The sequence below is a fragment of the Linepithema humile genome, chromosome 5, assembly GCF_040581485.1.
Source record: "Linepithema humile isolate Giens D197 chromosome 5, Lhum_UNIL_v1.0, whole genome shotgun sequence".
In the NCBI taxonomy this organism is placed as follows: Eukaryota; Metazoa; Arthropoda; class Insecta; order Hymenoptera; family Formicidae; genus Linepithema; species Linepithema humile.
Genome location: NC_090132.1, coordinates 11,133,241 through 11,155,581, shown reverse-complemented (window position 1 = coordinate 11,155,581; position 22,341 = coordinate 11,133,241). Strand labels below are relative to the sequence as shown.

General features: G+C 39.1%; 1 protein-coding gene across 13 annotated transcripts in view; it reads right to left on the bottom strand.

Moving 5' to 3' along the window:
- The window catches only part of LOC105676570 (forkhead box P), a 286,205-nt gene that overhangs the window by 49,705 nt on the left and 214,159 nt on the right, over nt 1-22,341 (bottom strand). Inside the window, exon 1 of one of the 13 annotated variants that reach the window (XM_067356020.1) lies at nt 10,878-11,848. The exons of the other annotated variants lie outside the window; for them this stretch is intronic. Coding sequence (XP_067212121.1) covers nt 10,878-10,940 — 63 coding nt within the window. The 5' untranslated portion in view covers nt 10,941-11,848. Of the gene's footprint in view, nt 1-10,877; nt 11,849-22,341 lie in introns of those variants that run through there. 13 annotated transcript variants of the gene reach the window in all.

The window sequence follows — 22,341 nt, the reverse complement described above, 5'->3', positions numbered from 1 at the left end:
AAAATATACATCGTCATAATTATAACAACAATCAAGTCGCTTTCGGAAACTATAACTGTAATATACACCATTAAAGTTAGCGAAATTTTTTAGGCATATTTTTATAAATATTGATTTTATGATAAAAATATTTCCGATTGTCTTTAGTTTGTATGTAAATAAAGCTGCAAAATGTCCTCTGTTAAAAGATATTTTACTTTCCTTATTCTCTATGTGCGTTTGAAAATGACAATTAGTATCAATAACTTTCCATGGAACACTCTTATAAAAAGAGAATGACAGAACAAAGAAGAGAAAAAGAAAAAAAGAAAGGAGGATGAGAGTGAGAGAATGAGAATGAGAATGAGAGAGAAAGAAAGGGGAAAACCGCTGGAAAACTCTTACCTACTTACAGTCCCTCGTGTGTAGTACGTTATTTTAATATAACACTACATCAGTTTTTGAACAAATGTACTTATAAACGGTCACCAGGTTATCAGAGCTTACCCTTTACTTTTCTTATTCCTTGCAAGTCATATGAGTACTTGATTCAATTGTGTGTTATAACAACCATAAAATGCCTTTTTCTTTCCGACGATTTACAAAAGAACACTTTTTCTACTATTTCTTGCGAGTAATTATCATAAAATTTTAATATTAATATTAATAAATATACAGTTTTAGTATCATTGTCGAAAATCTTGTTAAAAGAGATTTAAAGATGCATGCAAAGAAAAAGAGAGAAAAAACTTCCTGAAATTGTTTATCAAATCACAAGGAGCGCTTAGTAGAGAGAAAAGTAGAAAAGGGATAGTAAAGATAAAAATAGAAGATAGAAAGTTAATAAAGAAAGTGGGAGAGGGCGGAAGTTAGAGGAGGTGGGTGAGAGGGGGGGGAGGGGGGAGAGGAACAAAGGATAAACGGAAGATAGAGGGAGTGAGTGCTTCTAACTAAACAAATATGTACTCACGTACTCATTCACCTATCTCTCAGTCTGTCCTACCTATGCTCCTAGAGCCCTTTTAAAGACTTTTCCTGCTACGCGGCCAACCCCAAACCCCGCTCACCAACCCTAGACGCCGACACATACTCACCACGATTCCGACAAAGGGAAAAGCGCGGTTAGGACTTGAAACGTTCAAACCATAGTTGTATGTGGCCGCTTGCTCGAGCGGTTTTAACGGAAAGAGAGCGTCACGTGATGCCCGGAGTCCGGAGTGCTCGCATGGCTATTGTAACGAGTCATCGCCGCTATCATCAGCGAGGATTTCTTTAAAATGAAGATTACTCGATATTCCAACTTTGAGATGTATCGTCTCCTGGCGTAAGAAGTGACGGAGGAATAGTTTTTCCACTCTACGCGTGTTCCCGTTATGCCAATCTGCATTTATTATTAAATCAAAAGTTATTTTATTTCTATGCGATTATTGTACACAAAGATTCTTTTACGACTTTATTTGTCTTTATTTGAAATTCTTTATAGCATATAAATGAGTTATTTATTGCAGAGGGAAGACATGAGTCATACAATCTTTTTATAAATATAAAACATAAACATTTGAACATAAACATAAACATTTACAATACACAAATATACAAGGTAAACATCTAAAACAGATCACCTGAATAACTCGTCTGCTTTTGTCGTCGGCGATATAAAAAATGCATCAGACCAATCTTGCTTGGTTTTAAGGGGGACATAATCTGATGTCAATAAGTTTTTTATAGGTGGAGGTATAGAGAAGATGCGAAGGTCAACTTTGTTTTTTTAAATAGAATGATATATTTTTTTACTTACTTTCTAATAGAGCATTTTAAGACAATGATCTATGGTTAAAGGTCATTCAAGGTCGTTAAAGATCATCTATCATGGAAAATAATTCAAGGAACTGATTGAACACTTCGGTAAAAATGGTGACTTTGAGCGTCGATGCTCTAAAGCATTTTGATATGAATGACATGGCATGTCGAATTTCATTTGAATCAATCACACAGCAAGTTTTTCTTATACGCTCTTTCATGTCTTCTTTGGATGTTGGCATCTCGCTGTACACTTGTTTTCATTTTCCCCGTAAATAAAAGTCTAGAGGTGTCAAGTCTGGGGAATGTGCAGGCCATTTGTGAGATTTCCTAATTAACAGATCCAATGATCTCCAAAGTTCCTGTTAAGAAACTTTGTAATAATTCATGCAGAATGAACAGAACATTGTCTGTCTTGCTGGTACCACATGAATTATCGTATGTACAGTGGAATATCTTGTAACAATTGTGGCAAAACTTCTGTTCAAATCTGTTCATACTTGCTGCAATTTAATGCCCCATCAATAAAATAGGAAGCAATTATTTTATTATTAAGAAGTCCGCATTAGACGTTTGCAAATCAAGGTCTTTGTTCATTTTTCTCAGCTACCGTGGATTTTCTACTGACCAATAATGCATGTTGCAAAGATTAACTTGCCAATGGTTTGTAAATGTAACTTCGTCCGTAAACAAAATTTTGCTCAAGAACATATCATCATTTTGCAGTTTCCGTAGGCCCCATTCGCAGAATTCTAAACGATTTTGAAAATCATTTCCATATAGTTGTTGACAAAGTAAAATGTGGAAAGGGTAAAATTTGTTGAAATGGAGTATTCGCAAAACACTTTGTTGACTGATGCCACTCTCACGTTCAAGTTGTTTTGTCCTGACACATGTGCATTTCGTGCTTTAGCTGCTAAAATATTCATCGCATTTCCATCATAAGTTGCTTTCTTGGATTGTTAGTGTCGTTTGTCATCCATGCTTCCGGTTTCTTGAAAATTTTTTATTTTGTTTGAAAAGATAGATTGTGAAGGTCTGACATGATCGGGAAATCTTTCAGCATACAAACGCACTACTACTCTCATAATTTGGCGACATTCACATTAACTGAAAACCATATCAACTTTCTTTACTTTTATATAATGCATTTTGGAAATTTGAATATTATAAAGCCGCGCTTTGGTCAGTAACATATCGCAAATTAATAATAGTATGCAACGTACGCTGTATTCATATTATGAAGCGTATAACGTGATTGAATGTTTATTTACATTTTACGATCCGTATAGCGATTACAAGAGCAATATGCCAACAATCAGAGAAGACGCGAAAGTGTTCGATTGGTTCCTTGAAGTAAATTATTTTCCATCACAGTCAACTTGAACCTTTAACGATCTTGAATGATTTTTAATCATAGGTCACTGTACGCGTCTTAAAACGTTCTATAAGTAAAAAAAACATATTATTCCATTTAAAAAAACAAAGTTGACCTTCGCATCACCTATAAGGCTCATCTACAATGTGCTCTTTGCTTCCTGTTTTTTGCTTTTTGTTTGTTATCTTTTTGCCTCTTTGAGCACTGTTTTACCGATAATCATGTTTCTTGTTTCTTACGAAGTTCGTCAACTTTTATCTCGAGCGACAGAAAACAAAGAAACATCGTATGACAACAATGGTATCGAATATTTATTTATTTTATTTAATCGATATTCATAGTTCATACATTAAAATTATCTTAAAATATTACCTTAAACATCATTAGTCAATAAGAGTGCTGTTGAATATTGATCTATGATTAATCAATGTAAAATAACATTTTTCTTCGCAAATTCAGAAGAAACAAATTGTACATGACAATGTTTCACAGTTCCATATGACAAAAGTACAAGAAACAAACAACAAAAAGCAGAAGGCACGAAACAAGACGCAAAAAGCACATTGTAGATGAGCCTATAATATCTCCACTTACAAAAAAACTATTGACATCAGATTATATCTCCCTTGAAACTAAACAAGATTGGTCTAATACATTTTTTATATTGCCAAAAGCAGGCGAGTTTTTCAGGTGGCCTGCTTTAGATGCCTCATCTTATGTATGCGTGTGCGTGTGTGTGCGTGCGCGCGTGTGTGGTGTGTATTATTTTCCTCTGATATAATAAACAATTGTTGGAGTTTTCTTTCATATCTAAAAATTTTTATTTTTTGTGGCATATTAATGTTTCAGATTTTTTGTATTTTACAAGTGCAAATCTTTATTTACTATTTAAAGCGACGAATGCCGCGTCAAGTACGGTATTAGAACGGTAGTTATTGAAGCATAAGAAGGCCGACTGTATTGGCCGAATTATTTGTCGAATGTATCGTGCCGATTTCGAAAATGGTATCAGATACGATTAATTGCGATGCGGGAACGTGCGCGTGCGTCCCTAACGAAGAACCTAGGTCCGACGTAATCCGCTCTCAGGACGAAAGGGGAATGAGAAGCTTGCAGGGGAGAGATCGCTCCGTGGTGGCTCCGAAGTGGGGTAGTCGCGCGCTAGATGATATCCAGAGGATTATTCTCTCCCCGTCGCATCACAAACTGCCGTGACAAATCGCCCTATACTTTATGAGACGAGTCTTTCTTCTGTACGGCCCGGCAGCCGCTCACTCCGCCGGAGCATATATCACCCGAGGCTGTCGATATATTATCGCCCGCGACGCCTACCATCGCAGCTCTGCAGAGTCAATACACGATGCGCCGAAACAAATAGCCTGCGAGGACGCACGGCGCGAGCAGGGAAAGTGACAGTAGCAGCCGGCCGTCAGACGAAATCCTTCGTGGATTTAGACGATGTATAGTCTCGAAAATCGATGTGATCGCGTCTCGATATTTTTCGACGGTTTGTCAGTTTTGCAGCACTGTGCAAATGTGAAATCTGAACGAAGAAGGTAAAAAGAAAATGCGATATTGACACTTATTCGGAGTAAATAGAATACGAACGTGCATACATACATATCAATAAAATGTACACAAGCACGTAATAAATAAATTCATATAAATATAATATAAAGTAAAGACTGCATATTCTCTCTCTCTCTCTCTCTCTCTCTCTCTCTCTCTCTCTCTCTCTCTCTCTCTCTCTCTCTCTCTCTCTCTCTCTCTCTCTCTCTCTCTCTCTCTCTCTCTCTCTCTCTCTCTCTCTCTCTCTCTCTCTCTCTCTCTCTCTCTCTCTCTCTCTCTCTCTCTCTCTCTCTCTCTCTCTCTCTCTCTCTCTCTCTCTCTCTCTCTCTCTCTCTCTCTCTCTCTCTCTCTCTCTCTCTCTCTCTCTCTCTCTCTCTCTCTCTCTCTCTCTCTCTCTCTCTCTCTCTCTCTCTCTCTCTCTCTCTCTCTCTCTCTCTCTCTCTCTCTCTCTCTCTCTCTCTCTCTCTCTCTCTCTCTCTCTCTCTCTCTCTCTCTCTCTCTCTCTCTCTCTCTCTCTCTCTCTCTCTCTCTCTCTCTCTCTCTCTCTCTCTCTCTCTCTCTCTCTCTCTCTCTCTCTCTCTCTCTCTCCCCCCTCTTCTTCCTCTCCCTCCCCCTCCTTCTCTCTTTAAAATGAAATCCTCTTTGAAAACAAACGATCTTAACGTTACTCATTGACAGTTTCTCTACAAAAGATAATAATTTGCGATGCAACCTCACTCTTACAATAAGCCCGCACATTTTTAATTATGTTCTTTCCTATTGCGCCACGCCGTCTTTTAACGCGTGGGCTGTATAACTTGTTAATTTATAATTATGATATTCCTGACCGCTTTGTAACTGCCCAGCCGTTTCGCCATTCGGCGTTTTCTCAGCCCTTAGCCATCGTAACCCTTCCCATAAATTTTCTGCTTTCAGTGGCCGATTTATAATTACCGCTTTCATATACCCGAAGTGTAATTTGCTTGTGTAAATTCCACATGCTCGCTCGATGTAGTAATATTTCACGAACAATTCCGAAAGGTATACGGTTTATGCGAATGGCCGCATATTTTCCGCTGCCCACGAAAGATAGCGGCTCGCGCGTGAGATTTATATAATACTTCCATATTATATTTGCAATTCTCTTTTCAACTTTATAGAAAAATAAGCAGGATGTTTGAACGATTTAGCATTGGATCCTTAGAAAAGCGTGGGTTCGTTTCTCAAGGGTTTCTTTTTTATGTACGACGTATACAGCTACGAACGTGAAAATTTGCACTATTATACTAATAATAGTTTCCAATAGAATATCTCTTTCGGAATGCGCAAGCGCGATAGCATTCTCTAAATCTAAATTAAAATCGAAGCATTAATGACTAAATGAATAACGAAGTAATTGAGACACGTGTGTCACGTAGAATTAGCCGGCTTGATAATCCCGGTTTGTACCAAAATGACGCACCGTACAGCGAACTGTAATGCAATTAGATTTTAATAAGACCATACATTATTCAGAAACGGCAATTTCCACGTCGATGAAAATTTAGAGGCGATACTTTATGTTTTAATATTCATACGTCATATCAATGTCGAATAAATGTGCGATTGCTGTCCACGATGCTTTATGATATGCGCAAAATGGATACCTAACTAATGAAAATTGAGATCGACTTGTTTCTTTCCATTTCTATTTTCACCAAGACTTTTTGTCTTCCCATTGACAGGAGACAGATTGCTGTTAAGATGGTATCGAAAAACGCAGTAGAAATATATTAGATTTTGTACGGAATTATTTCGAATATGTATACATAATTTTAGAGCGTTAATTGAATTACTTGTAATTATCAATTTGTAAAGTCTAAATAGTTTGCTACAAAATGACATATTGATAAAAGAGTGAAATAGTTGAGTATTAGAAACGATTTTTCTATTTTCGAGTTATTCAACATTTTCTTTTATTTTACATTTTGTTATTTCCCTTGAAATTTAACATCTTTTCTTATAATTCGCTTGCACAATTCCGTCTGAAACTTAATTAGTATAAGATTTATAGCTTAATACGAGTAATTGAAATCATTCCAAAAGCATGCGATTATTGGAAAATCAATTGCATTCCAACATAGTGCAAGTCGCGGACTCTGCATAAGAAACGATGGCACGCCGCATACAGCATGCGTGCAATCGCATTCTGTGGTTCGTGGCCGCGGAAATCAGCCGCGGCGCGATGCGTTTTGCGCGGCGTTAATCGCGGACTGCGTGTTTTCGTGGAGAAGGAAACGCTTGCCTCTTGCGGTTTCCCATTCGACTGATGTTTTACAATGCTTCCGTGCACACTGTGGCGCAGTAGCCACGCGACTGTCGAGCAGGTAGGAGCTTACAGCTTTTCCAGCGTGGAGTTTCGTGGTTTCGCGGTTTCGGGGGAGGGGGATAGGACGAGTCGTGAGTGTGGAGTCGCGGTGGGATGGAGAGAAAGGGGGCGAAGCGTCGGCGCCTGACGATACACTACACTATCCGACACAACGATGCGTACGACTAGGCCAGTGCGTATCACGCGCCCGACATGATAGTATGTATTTTTATACGTGCTCGTGTCAGCAAAGAGAATAGATTATTCTGTGAAGACAGTTTTGAGGAATGATACCAATTTTTATATAAGACTCTGTCAACATACTAAACTGACGGCATATTAAAGTCATTGATGATCGACAACACTGTATCGATATATCTCAACACGCATATGCAATATAAATAATGAGTTTGAACATATAATACATGCCACCAACAAAAAACTAATTAAAATGAAATATACATTCTTTTACAAAGAATTTTAATATATTCAAGCAAATAATTTTTATTTAGATTTTTGTGACATAATACACGAGTGTTAGATATAATTTGAGAGAAAGAGAAAAAATCAGACAAAAATAGTATTTGTGAATCATTATAGCAAGAAAGTTTCCTTTTTTAGCATTTGTAAAGATAAATCATGAATAATATCATATCTAGAATATGATATTCCTATCCTATTCATAATTCACATTTGATATTATTATTTTCAACCGATATTGATACGAAAAACAACATTGTATTCACAACGGACCGCGATGACATAATATTTCATAGATCAAAATTTATTTTTATCGATCCCAGTAATTGACGCGGCGAATGAAACGTCCGATTCTAATTTGATATTCTCTATTGTATTCCAGCTTATACATATATATATTTGAAAATTCTAGTAATATATATATATATATATATATATATATATATATATATATATATATATATACACATATATATATATTTTTTTTTTAGCTGAATTTTCAAATTTATTGACTATGAGACGCAGTTGTTATTAATAGCAACTATAATCTATATTAAAATTAATCCAACCATTTCAGCAACTGTTTGCAACATTGAAAAAGAATAGTACGCTCTTCATTCCATATTTCCCATTTTTTATTCATGGGCCTAGACCAAGTAGATTTGTGCCAAGTTGTATGAGAACGGAACATATATCAGTCATCGTACGCTTACTTGCTACAAAGAAGAATGATGACGAAGAGAGACAGATGTTGATAACTTGTTTGATTTATTATTATTCGACGATCTTTCTCGCTTTCAACGCTAATATTACGTTTCTCCCGCTGTACTCGATCATTGTCTTTACAAATCTGGATGATTCCGGTATTCTATTTAATAATTTTTGTAGTAATTCTTCAAAAGTCAATTAAATATTTTTTTCAACATGTTGCTATCATAAATTCATTTTCCTTTCATTTAATTATTCATAATTATTCTTGACGCATCGTAATTACGCTACTTTTTCGAGATAACTCCAATTACATTCATGGTTATAAAATCAAGTAGTTTTAATATTTCTAAGAAGTGACAACTGTTAATGAAATAATTATCATGCAATAAATACCATTGTGAAAAATTATATTTAAATTGGTGAATTTTTTCCAATTTTATTGAATGATATAGACAGCAAACATTATTCCAAAACTTTTTCATATACAATGTTGTGTTAATATTCCTTAGTCACCCGAAAAACTTTTATGGAATAAGCATGCCCAACGGTTCAGTAGATGCAATTGCAAACGATGGCCTGCAAGATGACCTGATAACAATCGCGATCGATAAAGAAAACAGCTTGGCCGACGATAAAACGTAAACATTGCGTTCCCCCTTTGTCAGCGTGTACACGTGGCTTCGCGAACGTGAAACAAGATAAAGCGGAACAATACTTTCGTCGATTAAATGGATGCACTTAGAGGAAATTAATTTTTCGCGCTGGAAATAATGGCATCGGGTTGCTGACATAATTGACGGCGCTTTTTATGAAATAATAACGAACCGCAGCGCTTGAACGCAGTGAACGAAGATGTAATTTCATTTATGAATGCAAGGTTTAACACGAATTGTAACTCATAATTTACGATAATTATAAGAAAATAATATATTGAGTCGTGTACATTTTTTAGGGTTAAGAGTTAAGGGTTAAGAATAAGAATACACGTTGCTAAATAATATTATTATAAATTAATTGTATCGGAAAAATAAAATATTATAATTACAAAACGTATATCTTCTTAAAAATTAAAAAACAAATATTTTAAACCAATAATTTCTTTACACATCATCATATATGAGCAGTATTAAAAAATGACGTATACATTCTTCTGACCATGCATGTTGACATAGCCTCCGTGTTTCAAAAATAGCAACATCGCAAGGCGTTAACAGAAGAAACGATGTAACCCATCACGAGGGGCAGCCGCGATTATAAATATTGCTCATTAAGTCACGTCGTGTTTAAAGTTCGCGCAGTGCGTGGCACACGTTATCGACTGCTTACTTTACATCGTGTCGCCACATAAAGATTAAGCCGTTTATTTTAACGTTAGTTGGTTGTCAAAGAATTTCGATGCAGTAGGACGACATTGTATCGACCGCTGCGTTTTGGCGCGTTTATGCTTACACACCTGTTTGATTGTCTCGAACCCTGTTGCTATAAATTGACACGACGTCCGATAGCACTTTGCGATTTTAAGCCCGCGTAATTGTGCGTTGGGATAGTGTCACTGTTAATTTTGTTTCACTGATATTGTTACATTTATTATGATGTTTAAACACGGCATACTTCATTATCTTAATTTGCACCTTATCCACGTAATTCAAGAGAATAATCGCATGCAGATATTTCACAGAGATAAATTCCGTAAGTGAATTCCGTTTTCAAATGTGGTGCAAACATTTCACTTCAGTATAATACGCGTTTTACGCAATTTCTATTCAATTGAATTTAATTGATTAAATAAATAGTATCGTTTTCACGATATATGAAATTGCAAATTTTTCTATTACACCGTTATATCATTTTAGAGTTAAATTATTTTCTTCATAATGTTTTAATAATGTACAATATTTTCATCGTTACTATTACTCTGGATTACTATAATAATATTATTATCGTCATTATTTAAAAAGGGAAAAATGCATTTTGATAAATATAAGTCTTTATATTGTCACCTTTCACATCTTTAAGAGCTCTTAAATCATTATTGCACTTGTACTGCACTTTAGAATTATTGCACCTTGCTGCATCGTGGACGAGATACCGATAGGCAAGTGAATATCCACGCACTGATCAAACACTGATAGTTCAACTATTCGTATTTCTTGTCATCTGTCATTTCTATGGATCTTCGATCTCACACGTAGCATCGATGCACAAAAATATCACTGAGATTCACTCTCGGTCGCTAGTGAAGAGCTCGTTGCATTTTCTTCCTTCATTTCTCTTTCTCTTTCTCGCGTACTCACGTTGCTCTCAAAGAGAACAAAGATCGTTGCACGATCTTGGTGAATCGTTAGACAGAGAAAAGCAGATCGACAGGTCGCCTCAAAACGAGCTCTGAGCAAGGGAAAGAGATGGATATACCGGGAACTACCGAGAGAGCAAGCGCGAGCGTGCGAGGGAACGAGAAAGAGAGAAAGAAAGAGAGAGAGAGAGAGAGAGAGAGAGAGAGAGAGAGAGAGAGAGATAGAGAGAGAGATAGTCCGAGCACACGGACACACGTGTGCCCGATGTGTTTGTGTATGTTCGAGAGAGAGAGAGAGAGAGAGAGAGAGAGAGAAAGAAAGAGAGGAGGGAAAGACGTACCCCAAAGGTGTCAGAAGGCGCCGGCAGTGTTCCGCGGTATATCTCCCGGTTGTCTCGAGACATCCACACTCAGTAGGCAATACCGTGTTTGCCGCGACGCTGCGAGACAGGCCTCCAAGGGTAGCCTCGAAGGCGGTGGTAGGGCGACTTGCTGTGTTGTGTCGGATGCTACCGGGTAGCGAGTACTTGTTGTTGAGATGCCGGGTACAGGGGTGTAGGGGTGGCAAGCGCAGAGTATGCGGTGACAAAGAGAAAAAGGGAGAGAGAGAGAGAGAGGGGGGAGAGAGAAAAGGTGCATATATATAGGAAAAAGAGAGAGGGAAGGGACTTAGTGTACAAGAAAAGAGAGGTGGGGGAGCGGGAGGGGAAGAATCCGGAGGGTGGCACCCCCGAGAATGGCCTTGCGCAGCTACGCCGACTGGCTGGCGGAGAAAGCGCGGGATAAGGCGGTGGTTGCGACCGCGGGTTGGGTGGATTTGTACGTTGCGCGGGGGTGGTGGGTGCGCGCGAATCTCTAGCGGCGGCGGCTGCTGCTGCTGCTGCTGCTGCTGCAGTCCGTTCCGAGAGGAGGCTCGTCCGCTAAACAGCGGACGCACGAAAGCACGCGAAACACAACTGGGTCGCGACGTGGCTCCGTAGTCATTCTCGACGGTATAGGGGTGGTCACACGACTGGCGGGGATGCAACGCGACAGGAGAGGGAAGACACGCGGAACGTGTCGCGGAATGCCGACCGGATCGGTTGAATGCTGCCTATGTCTCGCAGACGAGAAGAAAATACCACGCCGCGGTACGGAGGGTAGAAAGGGTAGAGCGATTACAGGCTTCGCGACGCGCGCGTTTACCCACGGCGGCGACAAAACCGAACCGAGATGACTAGCGACACCGTAATACCGCCGCGACAAGCAGCCGGCCGAGAATGCGACAGGAGTGTAGTGTACACGCGGCGCGGATGCGCGCAACTCTGCGGGCGGGCACGACCGGCTGCGCTGTTTTCCTCCCTGCCGTTAAAACAATAATGCAATATTTAACCATACACACGGGGAGCGAGAGAAACAGCGTGAGCGAGAGAAACCGAGAGAGGGGGTGCCGGTGTCGGGGCGAGAGAAGGTAGGGAGATAAGGAAAGTAGGGGCGACCACGCCGCGGAGAGACGCGGGGAACTTCCCCCTCCAGGAGAAACCGAGGCAAGTTGTAAGCTCTCTTTCTCTTTCTCATTCTCTCTCGGCGTTCTCCAGCGATCGTGGCTGCTTCGTACGCCGTTAGTTGTCTCGGCGCTGCTTCACTTGGTTTTGTCGCTACGTCTCACTCCCATCTTTTTCCACGTTTCCCGACTCGTCCTTCTCTCTCATCATCTCACGCGTGGTGCAAGCTTCTAGGGGCATCTCACCCCGCATCCAGCGCTTGTATGTGACGGCGGCAGCAACAGTGAAGAGGAAGGGGGTTGCAGGAGGGGGACAATATAGGGGCGGGCGTCATGGTGGGATTCGGAGGCGGCGCACGCCTCTCTCGAGAGGGATACGAGGGCCAGCAGCCTGGGGTGGCTCTAGACGCACTCTCCCAGCGATGCAGGTGAGCGAGCGCCGATGGAGAGGATGAGCGGCCGTGCACGCGTACACTCTGTCGTCCGGCTGCCTACCAACAGCATTTTCTCGACAGAGATCGGGTTAGACTTGCATTTGCAGGCGAACGTGTGATGCTAACATTCCGATAGATATTATTTCTCAATTAATAGAGTATTATTTTTTTCAAAACTTGTCAACACATTTAATATTAAATATTTTTTAATTTATATATTTATATTACGCTCTAAAGTCTGCTTGGATTAAAATCAAGATTTAAGATATTGCTACTTCTCTCTAAAATTTCAAACCAAAAAATGTTTTTCTTCTTATAAATAATTATAGCTCATGAAGCTGCTTCTGCATTTAAAAGAACAAAGATTAAGGAAAACAAAATTTCTTGATTTAATGGAATGAAACATTCTAAAATGTACGTAATTTATTGTATCTAAATTCTTATATTCTTGCACATATTTCGAATTTAATTACACTCTTTGCGCGACTTGTGTTAATAATGTAATTGAAAAAAATTATATTTTTAAATAAAATGCATCTTCTGGACACAGGCGAGACGATATAACATTAGCTGTTCTTTTCACTTCGATTAGTTGTAATATAGTTTCATATGAATTTTGAAATTTTCTTACATTTATTTGAGAATGTATTTCTAATATTGATTTATAGAACGCTATAATTAATATCGCAGTACATATATCTAAACAGCGAATATAAACTCTTAACAGTGAAATTCGAATATGGAATCTAAAATTACGATTTTCATCGATTAATCATAGTAGTAGTGCTCCATGAGAACGTAACCAAATTTGAGTTTAATTCGATTATATCAAGTGGACACGTCCAATATTATCTGTCAATGATTACTCATTATCCGTTGGCAACAAATACTGATTTATGTCATTCATTGGCTCTTAATACAGATACCACGAACAGATTATGCCACTTAATTAAGCAAGCCAAATTTTGTCTCATTCGGTCAAGAGTTCAAAAGGTGAATCATCAAACATAAACGTGTTATTTAAAATTGTCGAATAGAAATGTTGAATAGAAGTAAAATAAGTGTACAGTAATTAATTTTAATTCCAGTCATTGTCGAGTTGACCGATTATTATTCCCGCATTACAGAGATTTATTATATCAACAACTGAGATTAGCTTCATTCTTGCGCAGTGTTATTTGCATTTCAAAAGTTCGTTATTCGTTATTTATCGTTTATTTACAAACTTATTGTAAGATATATATCGCCAGGATTACATGTGATTATCATTATAATATAGGTGATACAGTACATACATTGATTAAAATATATTCTAATGAACGTGGCAAGCAAAATTCGTTCGATAGTATCGAGAAACGGTCAGTTGGAAAACAGGTGGAAAGACGCTGCGAAACGATAATTAATAGCAGCGCCGAGCAATCGTTATAAGTTAAACCGAGCGGGTCATAAGTTACGCAGAGAGATCCAAGTTTTTGATACGAAAGCGTCTCGTAAAACTGGGCTTCGACTCGCGCGTCATAAATTTGCAGCATAATTCCAAGAATAATCGTTAGGAGCAGATGTTGCTAACAATAATCTAGATAGGTATCAGCGCACGTCTACTGAAACATTCCGGAACCGACCCATTGATATATGTACGTCGTAGCGCGCGATAGATACGAATATAAAACTGTGTCGAATAAGATTGCGCGTATGAATCGTGCAGTTATAGATATGCCTTCCCGGTGATCAAAGTCGAATACGAGAGAAGCGAGGAATCGATATGAGAAGGATGTCTACACCCTGTTGAGTTCCCATTATATTGCCTAGGCTATAGCTTGTGTGAATATATTCTGTAATCTTCATTTGCATAAATCTTCCTTATAACAGCGATAAGATTTACCTATAATTCCAGATGCAAATGCAAGTAATTCTAATGTTGAATTAATTATTATTCGCCGCCCAAGTTGAATATTATTTGTGTTATTCTTGACATGGTCAACAATACTTGGAAAATTTATAGAATAATAAATTTTGAGACATAAACACGTTTACGGGAATGAGTAAAAATTTTGTTTAAACTGTTTTCTCATCTCTGCAAATTGCGATAAGAGAAAGGTAAAAATTTCGATATATCATAGGCATTCGCGTTAACTATCAACGATATTAAAAGTCTTCGTACCATTCTTTTCGTAGTATAATTATAAACGCTGCTTGCCGGATGCAGGTAGCTCAAGCAGTAAAATTAAATAAGAGTCACGCCTGCATTCTGGGAGGCATTTCTCCCCTTTGGCCTCCTGCCGTCGTTATGAGCAGATACGAGGTTGGTTCACGAACGTAAGGTAGGTACTCGGAAAGGGTCATCCCAGGGCCCAGCCACTATCCGGGGAGGACGATCCAGACGAGTAGGAGCGGTATAGGGGGTAGCTTCGTAGTCCAGATAGTCGGTACACTTAGCCGCGTGTATAGCCGTTCTCTCTCTTTCTCTCTCGAGGACACGGTAGGGGTACCCATGGAGGGGACAAGAAGCACGGTCGGTGGGGGATGGGTGGTAAGCCGTGGGGGTGGCTACCACCCTTTGCAACCCCCCACCAGCGCAGGAGTCGCGTCGCCGACGCTCGGCCAATAAGGAGGCCCGCCGACACAGAGACAATTCAAATGCTGCGCCAATAACAAACGTCTTTTGTTGTTACACGGCAAACTTTCTTTTCGCCTGGTGCTGCTGTTTGTGCCGTCCCCGGAATGCCCAACCCTGTGGGCGCCCAACACCACCCCCCTGGCTGCAGCCTCCACACCCCCAACCGCCCCAATTGCCCCTTACCAGTTATCTCCTGTCCGAGACATATTTTCCTTTTTACCTTTTCTCTTCCTCCAAACTTTTTTTTCTATTCTGTCCCCGTCTTTTCCCTCTTTCCAAAATCCAACGGAGCGTCAACATATTATTAAAACAGGGGGAGGTGGTAGACGACAGTGGCGGCGAGAGGAGGATCTGCGCAATGCTGACACTGCCTTTCCTCGTTTGTCTGGGCCGCTGCCTTTCGGCACTTCCGTCTTTTTCTCGTGCTACGTCGCGAAGCGTCTCGATGCTTACCTCGTACTGGTCATTCTCGCGAATATCTATTTTATTCGTTTCTACTCCCCTTTTGTGCCGCTAATTCAGGCATCCACAGCTGAATAAAGCTCGGCGATATATCGCTTACACATCCGGAGATTTCGTTTTCTCGCAGCGGAGAATGAATGAATTTAATTGCCAACTTGATTATAACACAATGTGACGTATGCATCAAATATATCAACTCTATGCACTTTTAGATGTAGAAAACATTCAAAATATTTCAACGTATACAGGGTGTTCTTCGAATCGGTCGCCATGGTTTTTGAGATACTTCCGATGGATTGACAACAAAATGTTTCTAACAATAGTTTGTTGATTTCGAATAAAGATTATTTACGTAAGAAAAATTTCAAAATTGTTCATTTTTTAACAAAAAATCAAAGTCAAATTATGTTTTTTTTTAATGGAACCATACATTTTTCTTTCCATATTCTTCTAGTACATAAAAAGACGAGTTCATCGATACAGCATTATGTATCATTTTGATTATTTGATCTCAAAATAATTCAATTAATTCTTACAACATAATCCACGAATACATAGAAATAGTAGTCATCGAAATATGTGAAAGAAGAATTGAATATACATAAAGGTGAAGTACGTACATTTACTTTAATAAATATGTACTTGATAAAAACAACGTCGAATAAACGTACTTCACCTTTATGTATATTCAATTCTTCTTTACGTATTTCGATGACTACTATTTCTATGTATTCGTGGATTATGTTGTAAGAATTAATTGAATTATTTTGAGATCGAATAATCAAAATGATACATAATGCTATGTCGATAAATTCGTCTTTTTATGTACTAGAAGAATATGGAAAGAAAAATGTATGGTTCCATTAAAAAAAACATAATTTGACTTCAATTTTTTGTTAAAAAATAAACAATTTTGACATTTTCCTTGCGCAAATAATTCTTTGTTGGAAACCAACAAACTATTGTTAGAAACATTTTGTTGTCAATCCATCGGAAGTATCTAAAAAACCGTGGTGACCGATTCAAGGAACACCCTGTATATGTATATATGTATATATATACATAGAAAGATTGCAACATACCAAATATGAAAAAAAATTGTATTTACATATAAATTATATGTAACGCAAAATAAAATTTTAGTTAGTATATAATACGCACATTATTCGTTGCAAAATAATTTTTTTATATGCTTTACCGTTTTTGTTTTTAATAACACACAAATTATCATGCCATCCACGCGACATCATAGTGTTAGATTAAATACTGATGAAACTTCGTCAATCGACCCCGTTTAATGTTACGTCTTAAAAGAAAAGAATATCGCCAGGCCACCGGCGAGGTTGGGGCAAAATGGAGCTTCGACGGAACGAAAGGATAAATATTCATTGACGTCTTCATCAAGACTTTTATGACCTGGCAGAGAAGATAAAGCGACGAAGACTACGAGACTCCTTGCATTGCCTTTGGCTGGTTCGCCGGTCTGTAATTCGTACAACTCGGATAACGTGAGAAAAATAATGATAAACGAATAAAAATTTTTGCATATAACACGAAAAAATAAAAGTTATATTATAAACTGTAAAGTAATCAATATTCGAGGATTATCGATAGAGACAAAGATCGCATCGAGTTACATTTCTCGATGTACATTTCTCTGCGGTCTTAAAAATGACTGTGCCATATTCACGAAAGATAGATCGATAAGGTCAATCGTGTGTGATAATTTCAGATACAGATATTCATTCTGGAATATAATTTATGCAATTTAATATGCGAGATAAAATCATGCACGCGTAAGAATAGTCAAACTCTGACTAGTATAAAATGTCTACTTAATATATTTAATGTTCGACGCGACATATCTCGTTAAAGCTTTCATGATTTCTAAGAGTGAATCAGGAATGTGAAGCAAATGAATCATTATCATAGAATAAAAAAAAAAAAAAAAATTTTTTTTTTTTTTTAGGAAATGAAAAAATATTGGTCAATTTGCAAGAAAAGAGAAACCGAAATAATTAAAAATTTTCAAATGTTCTTCTAATTCTATTTCTGCTACCGATTATACGAAATGCTTTTTTAGAAAAATTTCTAAAATTCTATGCCGTGATGGGAGGTTGGAAACTTATCAGATGAATACGCGAATTAATATGAGACTGGAAATGTCGGAGGAATCGAAGCCGTGATGTCGAAGTAAATTAGTCGCGCGGATATCGCAACCGGATGTGCCAAAATTTTCAGCAAGTGCCGCTTGTGGGGAGTGAAGCAAAAAGGGATTCGTCGAAGACTGCTTATTCGCGGCGCGAGGAGCGATACGAGGGTGGGCGGCAAAATTGAAATTTCTTCGCTCGAGTGACGACGCAGCAACTCATAAAAAGTTTAAACGTTTCACTCTGGCTGGTGCTGCTGTTGCTGCCCGAGTCTCGCCTTTTTTCCCAATATAAACTCTCCCTCCTTCCTCGCTCTTCTGGCCTGTCGATCGACTATCGCGTCTTTCTCCGCTCACCCTGATACGGCCCCGACTCGACTCCACGTCGCCCCTCGCGGAGATGCTTACGGCTGGCAACTTTTACCCCGAGAAATTAGGGGCTTACTGTGCTCCTCTTCACTGTGTCACCCCTCGAGATATCATAGAGTTTACGTGTGTGTTACCCGCAAAGCGACATCGCACGTTTATTTTTATTTAGCAAAGTGGGTCGCCTGATCTAAAATTCAGAAGATTGCGACTGCCGCAAGCGGAAGTAATTTTGCGATCTTCTCGCAATAATATAGTCTCATTATGGATTTTTTCCTATATGGCATCTAATATCTGTGTATGAATTTAAAAATTAAAATTTTATTCTGCTTTGCAGATAATCCAATTTTATCTTGTATTTTTTATTATCACTTTTTATTATTGTATCATTATTACCGAAAGAAGCAATTCCGTCGAGAACTCTGCGGAGTACATTTACTGTTTACTATGTATTCAGTTATGAATCGCTGTAGCGAGGGTTGCTGACTTCTATTTACCGATATGCTGATGTAATTATTATATTGCCTTCCATTTCTCTACCAATGCGTCTTCTTCGCGGTATTAATATCATATTCATTAGCGTATTCATTAGTTGAGACCCAAACGGTCCAACCGCTTGAGCGCACAGCCAAATTGATCTTTACACTTTTCTCATACATTTCCGCACTAGCTTGACATCTCGATAAATTTACGAATATTTCGCTTGTGTTTAATAGAGGTTTTCGTTACTTTAATTATAGATTTACTCGAGTGCCACTTTTCAATATGTAATCTTATACGATTCCGAGTATGTTGTATGTTGTACATTTTGCTATCATTTGTACAGAAACAGATAACGCGATTAAAAAGAAAAAGGTATTAGCTGTAAAATCTACAATTCCGTTTTCATAATGGTTTACGTGAGCCTTCGTCTCCCATTTCTGGATCACGCAGACCAAAATAGTTTCTCGATGCTTCGTTCAAACAATACATATTCAAATGGATAATTTGATCCCACGTGGACGCGAATGCGTGGATGAGAGGACGAGTAAAGGGTTGAACGGAGTGAGCGGAGGCGTGTGCTTTACGGCTCGTTCCATTATGAAGGCAGGATCTGACGACCGCCGATGAAAATAAAAGCGGGCACGCGGAAAAATGTTGCTGCAAGAGCGGCAAATATTGTTGCGCCGCGGCCGGAGACAGCGCGCAGTAGCGAATGCACGGTCGAAATTATTAATCGCGCCGCTGGTCCTTCGACCGGCGGCAAATGTTGACGTTACCGGTACGACGAACGTTGCGATCGCACACCGACGTGCATCTACGGTGAACGGCACGGAATTTAAGAGCTTCGGGAATTAATTGTATCAGCACTGCGCCCCTCTTGTTTCAGCGAGTACTTCCATTCCAAATATACGATTAAAAATCGCAATTTGCACTCGCAATTCAATTTATTTAATTTGATTTGATATCCGCCCGTTATCATTTGTTATTGTGATATTAATATTTGTTTCTTAATAAAGTAAGAAATTAAAGTTCACTCGTTTCTACTTGTTCTTCTTATTACACATGTGACCTACATATATTTACTACAAATCGTTTCATTTTCAATCATTTATTGTGCCGGAACATTCCTTTATCAATTTACTTTCTTATACTCACTTGTTAATACTAAATCTATGTTAGAACTAAATCTTTCTTAGTACAAGTCTCGGTAGTAGTAAATAAAAATAAATGAAGAAAAACTCATTACTTATAGTGTAACAAATGCATGTGTCGTAACACAATAAATTATTAAAATAAATTTTTATACAACGATAGCTTTCCAATATAATATCATTAGTAAAACATTTCCGAATGTAATAGGATCGATGAGACCAAACATGGGCAATCATCAATGTCTAATTAATAGAGAAAACTCATGCTTTGTACGTATCCCTACAACGGTAAAGCAAAAGTCCAGTTCTCTTCCGAAATGTATAGAATCTTGAACGAGATGAAGATGGTAGGGGGGGGGGAAGGGTGAAGCTCGGTTGCTTATGGGTCGCGTGGGTGTCAGAGTCGATATCTTGCCGGCTCTGTGTCACAGAAGGGACGTTGGGTGGCGGAAGGATGAGGGACGGGTAAGAGAATCAACGGCGGGGCGGTGGGTGAGGTAGAGCTGCCGGGGGTAGGTGCGGCTGCGAGCGTTGGGGGATGGGTACGAGCGAGGGGGCATGATTAGCATTACACTCTGAGCCTCGATGATCAATAGTGGAAACGTCTCTCCCTTCATTCTCATTCTCTCGCTGTGTTAGCCTTATCTCCCTACTCTCTCGCACCCTCTCGCCCCCTCCCGGCATCGGATATGCGCGAATCTCCCACCCCCGCAGCTTTCTGTCGCCCACCCCTTCCTCCTTTCTGCGCGTTCGGAGTACCTATTTCTCTGCCACTCTGTGCCACTCCGAGCGTCTTCCTCCTTCTCTTTTTACCAAATCTCTCTCCCTCTCTCACTGCTTCTCTTTAACGCAAATGCTCAAAATTATGGTCGCTGCCTTCAACTAATTACATGCTGCTTGCTTTTACAGGCCAACGAATGTATACTAGGTTATTATTGTTACTTGAAATTATAACTTGGTTAATAAAGCACTGTAAATTTATATAGCATGGATAAGTATCAAATTATAAAAAATTAATTACAACTGAAATTTATTTCAGCTACGTGGTAAACGAGTCGTTCACAAAAATCATACTATTATACTAAAGAAGTTTACATACAAGCAATCTATCAGAAAATTTGTCATTGCGTACATATCGCGAAATCAAGTTATTTTTAAAAAGCCGTACATTCTTCCATCAAATATTATCTCGTCTTTTTCGCGTGGAACATCTTTTAAACTCAAAACGCGCCATTTTCAGCAGCGGGCATATAATCTTGTGGCGCGTGTCACCGCGCGCCGTACCCATTCCCTCGCGACATTCCACAAAACGAAATGCCTGCAGGTTCCTCACATTTATTCGTAGCGCCGCGCGAAAAAGTGCCGAATCAGCTGGATGATGCGTGGTGTATCTATACGTACGTACATAAAGAACCGAGATTTCCTCTCGGCGTCTCGAGTCTATACCGTAGGTCACACCTTCCTCGGGCCCATTCCCGCACCACCCCAAAGACGACCCGGGGATGTTTTATTTGACGGTGTCAGCAAGCGGGAGATATTAACCGAACAGCTCTCGGCTGTTGGAATTATGTGGGCGGATGGGTGGCGCGAGATTCGACTTCCATGGAATTTCCGGAGAACGCGGTATTGTAGCGAAAGAGAGCGATGGAGATAGAGCGGGAGAGAAGGACGGGGCGTGTGGGAGGAGGACAGAAGGCAGAGGACGGATGACGGGTCACACAGGGAATCTACCAAGCGAACTTCACCATTCCGGATACCATGGTACCCCGGAGACACTGGCCGTGCCTAACTGCAGTCTCACCCCTACCGGTCGTTACATCGTCTGGGTATCTGCATCTGCATCGGGAGCATATCGTATTCGGCGGTAACTCACGCAGTGCATCCTTGTCTGTCGCCTCTGTCGTACGGACTCAGAGGTGATCAATGAGGCTGCCGGAAACGGCCAAGTTTTTGCGAGATTTATGCGCGATCTATTTAGGAAGGGTACTCGAGAGATTTTGAAACTGCTCGCGAAAAATGTCACAAAAGTCCAGTTTGCCAATTGTTTCAAAGTTTAAATAACACTTAGTATTTTTGAATAATTGTAAGACAAAAGATAATTCTGGCAGAGAAGACATTAATACAAATCCCTATCTTTGCAATATCGGTCAAAGCGTTCACCACGAAGTAATTAAAACGAATTCCGTAAACTTTTCTGGTGCACTTCTGGCTGACTGCTTCGAATAAGTCTGAGAAAAGTAGCAGTTTTTGAAACTGATTCGAAACTTTTGTAGAAGTGACATCAGTGGTGGTAATAAAAAGTCATAAAGATAAGAACTGCTTCGTTCTCTCTACGGATTATAAATAAAAAAAATGTGATGACGCTTGACATATACACTCGTGCGCGCAAGCGCACTCACTTTCCTTAAAATATTACACAAGAATAATTTTTTACATATATTTCATCATATCGTATCAGCGCTGATTAACCTTTTCGTACATATAAACTTTTTGTTTAGTAAAGCGACCTCCCAATCTATCCATGAGGGGAAAAAATTACAAAATTAGAATCTGATTTCAACGTTTACTAAACATACATCGATAGAGGCAAACAAAGTGTCAAAATATAAACAAATTAATGGGAACAAAATAAATATCAAAATTACAAACATAAATTTTAT